The sequence below is a fragment of the Anolis carolinensis genome, chromosome 6, assembly GCF_035594765.1.
Source record: "Anolis carolinensis isolate JA03-04 chromosome 6, rAnoCar3.1.pri, whole genome shotgun sequence".
NCBI lineage: Eukaryota > Metazoa > Chordata > Lepidosauria > Squamata > Dactyloidae > Anolis > Anolis carolinensis.
Window position 1 is genome coordinate 18,634,763 of NC_085846.1, and position 10,424 is coordinate 18,645,186.

At 42.3% G+C, this 10,424-nt stretch overlaps 1 protein-coding gene across 2 annotated transcripts; it reads left to right on the forward strand.

Moving 5' to 3' along the window:
• Positions 1-212: 212 nt before the first annotated feature.
• Positions 213-9,209, forward strand: LOC100567153 (sulfotransferase 1C2). Of its 2 annotated transcripts, XM_003225252.4 has the most exons (8): positions 213-818; positions 944-1,118; positions 1,280-1,408; positions 1,495-1,592; positions 1,991-2,117; positions 3,273-3,367; positions 6,176-6,353; positions 7,395-9,209. In XM_003225252.4, exons 2-8 carry the CDS (start codon positions 944-946, stop codon positions 7,505-7,507), a joined length of 915 nt encoding a protein of 304 aa, XP_003225300.3. In that variant the 5' UTR covers positions 213-818; the 3' UTR covers positions 7,508-9,209. The 2 variants fall into 2 exon arrangements, with proteins under 2 accessions (XP_003225300.3, XP_016851665.2); XM_016996176.2 differs by having other exon boundaries at positions 213-1,118.
• The last annotated feature ends 1,215 nt before the right edge of the window (positions 9,210-10,424 follow it).

The window sequence follows — 10,424 nt, forward strand, 5'->3', positions numbered from 1 at the left end:
ATGAAAGGTGCGCGCAGAATGAGTGAGGAGGGAAAGGCACACACTTTTGATCCTCTTTCGTGCTGCACACGCCTTCCTCAGTGGCAGCAGCGGTGGGAAAGGTGTATGTGGACCAAGGGAGGAGGGAAAGGCGCCTTTCCCTCCTTCTCTTTCGAGCCGCACAAGCCTTCCTCAGCGGAGAAGAAGGAAGCTGCTGCCGTGGGGGCCGAATAAATGGCTTTGATGGGCCGCATGTGGCCCGCGGGCCATAGTTTGGGGACCCCAGGGATAATGGGATGAAGGGTCCCCCAAAAGTCACACCACAGACATACATGTTTATCTTTACACATTATCACAATTGACGTATTGTGAATCTAAAGGAAAATTCTGCCTCAGGTCTTGATGACAAGTATCACTGTTCCAGCTGTGAATAAGATATGTCTTAATCACTATGTTATAAAAATGAATATAATGACACACTGAAGCCATCTCCTAAGAGTTATTATAAGGCTGCTTCCTTGGAATAAGCTTTAGCCTATCCCAAATAAGTAACTTTCTAGGCTCTGTAACAAGAACGTATACAATAAATGGTTAATAGAAAAGGGATCCCCACTCCCAAAAATTTAGTAGGCTGTCTTATCACTGGCATGCATATTTTGCTCTACATCTGCTCTACCTCATTGGGGAAAAACTTGAAACTATTATCAAAAGATCACAGCCCCTCCTCTCTCATGAACAAGCTTTGGGGAATGTGGGTATGTATAAGAGAGTAAGACTGACAGAAAACTAGCCAGATAAAGAAAAGCCACCAGACTGTCAGAGTGGTAGGTAAAAAGCTGGTAGGTGGACATGTTCTTTACCTTCAGTGCCAAAAGGAAGTACCAGAGGAATGGGACATGAGAGCAACTTTGGGATAAGAGGTATGGCAATACGTTCTTATTAATACTTTTTCCTGCCTTGCTAGATGATGGATTGCAAACCAAGGATGGAAAGTTTGGACCCCAGCTCAACCAAGGACTCACTGCTGATGGATGTTGAGGGAATCCTTTACCCCGAGGAAACTGGGAAGTATTGGGAGGAGATACAGAACTTTAAAGCTCGGACTGATGATCTTCTTATTTGCACTTACCCCAAAGCAGGTAAATATAGTCACCCTGGTGAGTGGTGAGTATGGAAGATAGAGTGTAAGGACTGGAAGGGACGGGAAGGTAAGTTGTAAACTGAATGGGGTATGGTTAAAAACCTACTGGATGAATTCTATGCTCTTCATATTTCTTTTCCCAATACCTTCCCATACCAGGGACTACTTGGATGCAGGAAATTGTGGATATGATCCAACATGGAGGAGACCCAGAGAAATGTGCTCGGGCCCCGATCTATCAACGCAGTCCCTTCGTAGGGTGCAGCTTTCTAATTTCCATCCCTACAAGTGAGGAGGAATTACTCTTTCACTGTGATAATATGTAGATGTGTGTATTTCTTGCCATCAAGCTTAATGTTCTTCTGGTGTCACAGGCCTTGAAAAAATAGACGCAATGCCCTCTCCACGCACACTCAAAACCCATTTCCCAGTTGAGCACCTACCACCTTCCTTCTGGGATCAGAAGTGCAAGGTGAGAAAAATGGGATGAGGTTTGTGTGAGATTGGTTTATTATGAGCCAAGGTTCTAGTATCTGACCTCTTTCAGTTTCTTATCATAAGAAGGTTTTTACAAGTCTGGGGGTGCTGTGGTTTTAGTTTTGAACATTTTTTCTATGGATTTTAACTGCATTTTTAATTATTTTAATGTAAGCCACTTTGAGTCTCCTTGTAGAGAGAAAAAGCAGGGTATAAATAAGCATGATGATGATGATGATGATGATGAGCCTTAGAGAGCTTTGCCAAACGGTTATAGTGCCTTGACAAACTACAAATTCCAGAATAGAATAATTTCCCAGTGTGAAAGAAGGATGGTGGAGAGAGAGAGAGAGTTCAGACATCTGGGTTCTCTTCTCTTTTTTCTGTTTTCAGATTATTTATGTGGCCAGGAATGCCAAAGACAACATGGTTTCCTATTTCCACTTCCACAACATGACCAGTATAATTCCGGACAGTGGCAGCTGGGATGAGTTCATGGAGAATTTCATTGCAGGGAAGGGTGAGTGATGGAAGATGGACATTGTGATGGAAATAATTAAAGAAATAAGCCCTCACTGAAATCTCCATTTTTTAAGCAAGAGGATCACATAGACAAAAACAGATGATATTCTCTATTGTAGTAGTTCGCAAACCTTTTTTGACCAGGGACAACTTTGACCAGGGATCACTCTCCAATATTAGTACCAAAAGGGTTATAAATCAGTTCTTGGTCAATTTTACATTCGGCTTGGTTATTTGGGGAGCTGATTCAGAAAATTGCATTGGATAGATCACATCAGCTCTAGTTTCTGATACAGAATATATGCCATTCAGTAGATGCCATAAGCTCGCCCACAGAAAACCATATTTAATAATCTAGAAATGATGTGGTCTATCCAAGGAAATTTTATGAATCAGCACCCCAAATAGCCCCAGGAATAGGCCTAAAAATAAAGACACCGAGGCATCCCCACTTCCAGGTGCCACATGGAACGGCTCAGCTCAGGAGAAGGGAGGAGGAGGAGGAGAAGCAGCAGTCAGGAGGCTTGTTGTCATGCCTTTCGTGGGTAGTCAGCTTCTCCCCTCCCTACATCCCCGTTGCCTCGGCACTATAAGAGGTTTTCATGAGACCAGTCGCTCTTGTTACAACCGTGTAGTAACTGTGAGGCTGCAGACCATATTTTAGTTCTTGGGGACCACTGGTGACCCACGGACCACAAGCTGGAAATCACTGCTGTATTGTAACATATAGGTGAGAAAGGGAGCTTTCTCTCTGTTTTAATACATCCCCCTGCCCATATGGTTCCTATTTACTGAATCTCTCATATATTATTACACCATCTGTTGTGACAAGCAAGTCAGAGGAAGGAGATAATTTGCAATTATTAAAGTGATAAAAACTAGAACCCCCTGATTGATTCTTTGGTATTTTGAGGGGGTTAGTGTATACCAATAGAATGGTGGCCATGCCACTTAGGCATCCTAGGTGTTGTGGTGTAAACCAACAAATTTTCCAAGTTCTGGAGAAGCACCGGCACATTCACAGGAAGAAAAAGGAAGCTGTGGGTGTCCTGAAGGAATTTCCTTCCAACTCTGGATAATTACAAGATATACAATAGAACAGGGCAAAGTATGAGTTGAATGTTGCTGTCTGTTTCTTGTGTTCTTTCTGCAGTTTGTTGGGGCTCTTGGTTTGATCATGTTCAAGGCTGGTGGAAGGCTAAGGACCGTCATCCGATTCTATATCTGTTTTATGAAGACATTAAAGAGGTAAGTGGCTCATATATATTTATTCACATATATTATGGGCCTGTCTCCTACCAGCAAGATTGAGTCTCACTGTTTCCGGGATCAAAGTCCCCAATGATTCTGCTATAGAAGTTCTCCAACTAACTGTCCTTCCTTCTGGCCTATTTTCAAGGAACTTTGGGACTGATAGTTATGATAACATAATTTTTCCAAATACATAGCTGTGTTCATCTCTTACATCATAAATATGATATCCAATTTACTTAGGCTGCCAAGGTGGTGTGTTAGATCAGAGGCAAAATATGATCATTGTGCATGGCTGCCCCATAGCTGGCTTCATAGAATCATAGAATCATAGAACAGTAGAGTTGGAAGAGACCTCATGGGCCATCCAGTCCAACCCCCCGCTAAGAAGCAGGAAATCGCATTCAAAGCACTCCCGACAGATGGCCATCCAGCCTCTGCTTAAAAGCCTCCAAAGAAGGAGCCTCCACCTCAGCCCGGGGGAGAGAGTTCCACTGTCGAACAGCTCTCACAGTGAGGAAGTTCTTCCTGATGTTCAGGTGGAATCTCCTTTCCTGTAGTTTGAAGCCATTGTTCCGTGTCCTAGTCTGCAGGGCAGCAGAAAACAAGCATGCTCCCTCCTCCCTGTGACTTCCCTTCACGTATTTGTACATGGCTATCATGTCTCCTCTCAGCCTTCTCTTCTGCAGGCTAAACATACCCAGCTCTTTAAGCCGCTCCTCATAGGGCTTGTTCTCCAGATCCTTAATCATTTTAATCGCCCTCCTCTGGACGCTTTCCATCTTGTCAACATCTCCCTTCAACTGCGGTGCCCAAAATTGGACACAGTATTCCAGATGTGGTCTGACCAAGGCAGAATAGAGGAGTAGCATGACTTCCCTGGATCTAGACGCTATGCCCCTATTTATGCAGGCCAGAATCCCGTTGGCTTTTTTAGCTGCCGCATCACATTGTTGGCTCATGTTTAACTTGTTGTCCACGAGGACTCCAAGGTCTTTTTCGCACACACTGCCTTCAAGCCAGGCGTCCCCCATTCGGTATCTTTGATTTCCATTTTTTCTGCCGAAGTGAAGTATCTTGCATTTGTCCCTGTTGAACTTCATTCTGTTAGTTTTGGCCCATCTCTCTAGTCTGTCTAGATCGTTTTGAATTCTGCTCCTGTCTTCTGGAGTATTAGCTATCCCTCCCAGTTGGTGACGTCTGCAAACTTGATGATCGTGCCTTCTAACCCTTCGTCTAAGTCGTTAATAAAGATGTTGAACAGAACCGGGCCCAGGACGGAGCCCTGCGGCACTCCACTTGTCACTTCTTTCCATGATGAAGACGACACTTCTTTCAGGTTTCCTGTAGCCCAGAAAGAGATTTAATTGGTGCTCTGGTCAGTCAATCAAGTGGCAGCTCCATGATGCCCGCTCATTGACTGGTATGTTTCCTTCTAGATGTGACCCGGCTGTTTCCATTCTGGTCTGCCTTCTAGACATATAGCCATGTGCTAGAGCTCAGACAAGGCCATTGGCTTTGAGCTTCATCCCTCCCTCCCTCTTCCTCTCTCTACATCTTGTGGAATAATGTCAATTGTTCTATCTTGTCACAACTTAGTGGAGTGGTTGGAGAATCTGGAAGGCCTCTTAGATACAGGAGAAGACCACATGGCCCCCTCCAGAATGGTCCCAGCCTGAGGCAACAACTGCCCAAAGGTGTGAAGCCCAACATGAGGTCTGAACAAAATGGAGACCTCCAAATGAAGGCTTCCTAATATATTGGCAAAGGCTATAAACCTGAACATGAGGCCTAAAGCCCCAGTATAATGGCAAGATTTAAAGCCTAACATGAGGCCTAAAACAAAAGAGAGACCCCCCCCCCCCACAATGTAATTGCAAGAGCTTAAAGCCTAACATGAGGCCAAAGCTTAACTCCTGACATGAGACATGTAATAAAATGTAGGCCTCAGTATGTGATGGCACAGTTAATGAGTGGAATTGCCTGTGCCTTCCTGGGGCTGAGAGAGTGTTACTTCCTCCCGACAACAGTTCATTAAGTGTTATTTTAAAGCAAGGAATTGTCTGCAACCTTCTCGTGTGGCCTAGCAATCATGGCTTGAGGCTTGAGGAAAATGTGTGACTCTCCCAGGCAACAACTTACTAATAGTTTATTCAAAGGGGGGGGGGGGGAGGGAGGGAAAATCTCTTCTGTTACAGGATGTGCCTTCCTTGAGGCAGCCCAGGAGGGAAACTCTGTTTAGTGCAGCCACCCAAACCTCCAGTTCACTCCTTATATTCTGCTGGAAAATCCCTGCCAATAAATGCCAAGGGCAGAAACTGCCCAAATTGTAGGGTGTCTCCCTAGGGCAAAGGCATAGCAATGGGAATCCTACTACCTGGAAACAGGGAGGGGAGAGAGCAAGGAGGGAGAGGCCCAATTCCCCATTAGGAACCTGCCTCTTACCTCATGCTGAAGCAAAGAGCACAGCAGGGGGGTGGAGCAGCCCTAAATAGCCTGCATCTCTGCCCCTGTCAACCACCCCTACCAAGTCTGGTCTCCTTCATAAGGGCCTTCAAATCTCCCCATGCCTTAGGCTTTGCCTGCCAGTTATGGGTGGGCCAAATTGGTGGCTTCCACTATATCGGCTATTGCTGCAAGTGATGACAGTATGAATAAATTGTCAAAGTTTGCTTGAGATTGTACTTGCAGTTCTGGGGGGGCTTGTTTGATTTTTGCTTCTAACAGACGTAGCATGGGGATATGGTTAACCAGTTAAAATTCATGAATAAACAGTTTTTACTTTAACCCTCTCTCTTTCTCTAGGACCCAGCCCGTGAAATCCAGAAAATAGCTCAATTCCTGGGAATAGATCTCTCTGCATCAGTTCTCAACCGGATTGTGCAGCACACACAATTTGAGAACATGAAAACAAACCCATTGGTTAATTACAGCACCTTGCCCTCTCTGTTTGACCTAACTGTGTCCCCCTTCATGAGAAAAGGTAGATTTAGGAGTCTGAAGTCTCCATCTCCTTCCTCCCGTTTTACCCTCGTAATAACCCAATGAAGTAGGCTAGGCTGCATCTACACTTACTCAAATAGTTTGAAATTATCCACAAGGGCAGCTGAGATAGTGACACCTTGACCTTTCAATGGATTAGTGTACACCAACTTTGTTTCATGCATAACATAGTTAAAAATGTTGTAAAATTACCTTGAGCTATGAATACATTTTAAATCAGTTTTAAGGATTTTAATTGTTTTTATTACCATTCATATTTAATTCTATTTTAATGTTTGCATATTTGTAGTGTTTAAATTGTATTACATTGGTTTTATTGTAAGCCCCTTTGAGTCTCTGTTGTAGAGAGAACAAGCTGGGTATAAACAAACATCACCTTCATACCTTCAGCCTATAGGATGTATATGGAACATTAATATTTAGACTTGTGTTCCATCTCCAAGATTATGGGTGTATATGCAAATGCAGATATTTCAAAATCTAAAAACATTGAAATCCAAAATACTTGTGATCTCAAGCTTTTTGGGTAAGACATATTCAACCTGTACTAATTTTAGAGCCTGTAAGTCTCTGGATGTCACAGTGATTAATTTGTAACTCTATTGAGTTATCATTTAATCCTTTTGATTTTTAAAGAAAGTCCATGTGTCTATATGAGGGATAGCCCTAAGGGCCCTGCATTTCAAAAGGCTTTAAATTCCATTTTATATTTTATGAGTTAAAGCTGAAAGAGAGCATTTCCAAAAATCAAACTATCCCTGCCAGTAGAGGTTAGAGTCATTCCAGCAGCAAAATGGTCTAGTACAATACTTTTTTCAAGCTGTGTTCCAATAAAAATCTGGGACTCTTCAGAAAAATACTTAGTGATACATGGCTGAAGAAATCAGTGTGGTACCTTACTGATCACTGCTAACAATCTTACAGCAATGAAGGCAGTCAAACGCTCAAGCCGAGCTACATATGACGTAAAACTTGTTCTTAGACCATTGTGGTTTTTCTGAACTAGACTGCTTTCTTTCAGGAATTGTTGGAGACTGGAAAGCGCACTTCACTGTGGCTCAAAGTGAACAACTGGACAACATCTGTGCTCAGAAACTTGCCTGCAACGACCTTACATTTCGCACACAGTTATAAGCCCATATCTGGACCTCTCACCTTCCTGACAGCACACATAGGGAATGCTGATCTTAACTACTCTAAGAAATACAAGTCAGGAAACCACAGCAGCATCCAGCTAACCAAAGTGTATATTTAGTGTTTTGTCTTTTTTTACTTCAATGACTTTGTAGTCACCAGTGAATTTTAATACATTCTGTTATGATATTAACATAAAGAACAAGTCAAATCTACTGAGTGGTGGGAATGACTTCACCCCAATACTGCAAGAGCAGGAAGGAGCAAAAAAGAATGTGGAAATACACAAGTGTTGCTAGGGCAAGAGAGATTTAGGTGAGAAGTAAAGAGAAATCAGACTAACTTAAAAGGAGATGGTGCAATTGCACAACTGAACAATAGTGTTCAACCCAGTATCTACTATCAATGATTTGTTGGGAACATGGATGCAGTAATATGGTGAATTTTGCAATAGTCTTTAGAGATAGGTGGTTAGAATTCCATGACCTGTTCTCGCTTGTTTTGTCTATTTCTTCCTTGTCTACAGGGTGAAATACTTAAGTCTACCTAGCATTCATCCCTTCTCTCCCCAGCAACCTTATTGAAGTAATCATTTTCATAGTAATTAGATCCTGTCTTCTTTTATCTCTCAGACACACAATTTAATAAATGTTTTTCTATTCTTCTAATACTGTCTTGATTGATTCCAAGCAGAGCTGGTCCTAGGTATTTTTCAAGTGTAGGCGAACAGAATTTTGCCCCCCCCCCCCCAAACCAATCACTGAAAAATAAAAGCGTTGGATAAGCAAAAATGTTGGATAATAAGGAGGGATTAAGGAAAAGCCTATTAAACATCAAATTACATTAAGATTTTACAAATTAAAAACCAAAACATCTGTACAAGAATATGGACAATAAATGTTGGAAATGTAGGATAAATGAAGGTACCTTTTTTCATTTATGGTGGACATGTAAAAGGACATCTGATTTTTGGAAAAAGATACATGCCAAATGTCAAAAAATTCTTAAGAAACATTTTCCAATGAAACCAGAATACTACCTTTTGGGAATATTTGACCCGGGACTATTCGCAGACCCAAATATGGACAAATTGTTCACTTTCCTATCAACAGCAGCGACAATAGTTTTTGCTAGAGGCTGGAAGCTGGACACATCCCCAAATGTAAATTATTGGATCATTAAAATAATGGATATAAAAGATATGGATAAATTAACTTTTCTACTAAAAGATAACAACGGCAAAGGAATGAAAAAAACAGATTGGTCACTTTTAGAAGATTACTTGGAGAAACTTTAAAGATACAAGCGGGAAAGAATTTATTACTAGTATTAACAGTGATAGTACCAAGGTGTTACTTTCTTTTTTTGTTTACAGGAAGAGTTAGAGCGGAAGTCATTGAAAATCCCTGTAAATATTTTTATTTTTATCCTTTTTTTTTCTTTTTTCTTTTTTTCTCTTTCTTTTTTTTGCTACCTTTCTGGCTTTTCTATACACATATTGTTCCCCCACTTTCCATGTATATTTATTTCTTTATCTTTTTCTCCTTTCCTACTTTCTATACTGCACATTGTTCCCCCACTTTTTATGTATATAGATCTTTTTTCTTTATTAATAAAAATTATATACAAAAAACAAACAAAACCAAAACATCATGTTTTACAAGAAATCAACAGAAAAAGCAGTCTCGACTGCGCCCCCGTATGTTTTGCGCCTGAAGCGACCGCTTAAATCGCCTCATTGATGGACTGGCTCTGATTCCAAGCAGTCAATTTCCACACAGATGCTGAAATCCTATGTGACACAATGTGCTGCAATTATTATGCAACCTGATCTCCATGAGATGGGAGGGCGATCCAGACAGCAGCCAAAATGCACACTCTCACGCATTTTTCCCTGGGGCGTCCAAATGATGCCTTAGAGAAAAATGAAAGCCTGTTTTGCTCCAAAGACTCAGGTCTTTCCAGCTGCAGGTGCTGTATGGATGGGGACCAAGGATTGCATCGCGTGACTTATGGTACCCATCTACACATTTGTCTTGGGTTTCTTGGGCTCCTGGACCACAAAACACCCAAGACTTCCCCTACCCCCTCCAAAATCCCTTTTAAAAGCCTTTAAAAATAAATTACCCAAACACCATCCCACCTTCTCCAGAGCACTCCTGGCACTTAGAAATGGAGTGCCAGAAGAGGGGGGGAGGAAAATAGCTCCTCCCCCCCCCTTTCTGGCTCATCATTTATACGTGCCAAGAGAGCTCCAGAGAGGCGGGAATGGTGGCCGGGTAACTTCCACCACCACCATCAGGCTTTACCATGCAGCCTTTGAAGCAACCTTGACCCTCAGGCCCCTTCTACACTGCCATATAATACAGATTATCAACTCAGATAATCCACACTATCTGCTTTGAACTGTATTATATGAATCTAGACTGCCATATAATCCAGTTCAAAGCAGATCATCTGGATTTTATATGACAATGTAGAAGAGGCCACAGTAATAAGCAATTGTTACTTTGCATATCCATCTAGAGCAGTGGTTCTCAACCTGTGGGTCCTCAGATGTTTAGGTCTTCAACTCCCAGAAATCCTAACAGCTGGTAAACTGGCTGGGATTTCTTGGAATTGTGAGCCAAAACACCTAGGGACCCACACATTGAGAACCACTGATTTAGAAGGCTAGACATCACATGTATTAATATCATTTCCCATTTGATAGTTTGGGTACTTTTCTATTGACAAAAAATGATTACCGTATTTTTCGCTTTATAGGACGCACCTGATGATAAGACGCAGATCGCCAGGAAGGGAGAATGGGGCGATCTGTGCCGTTCACACGCGCGGACGGCACAGATCGCCCCATTCTCCCTTCCTGGCGATCTGCGTGCAGGAAGGGAGAATGGGGCGATCTGTGCCATGCGCA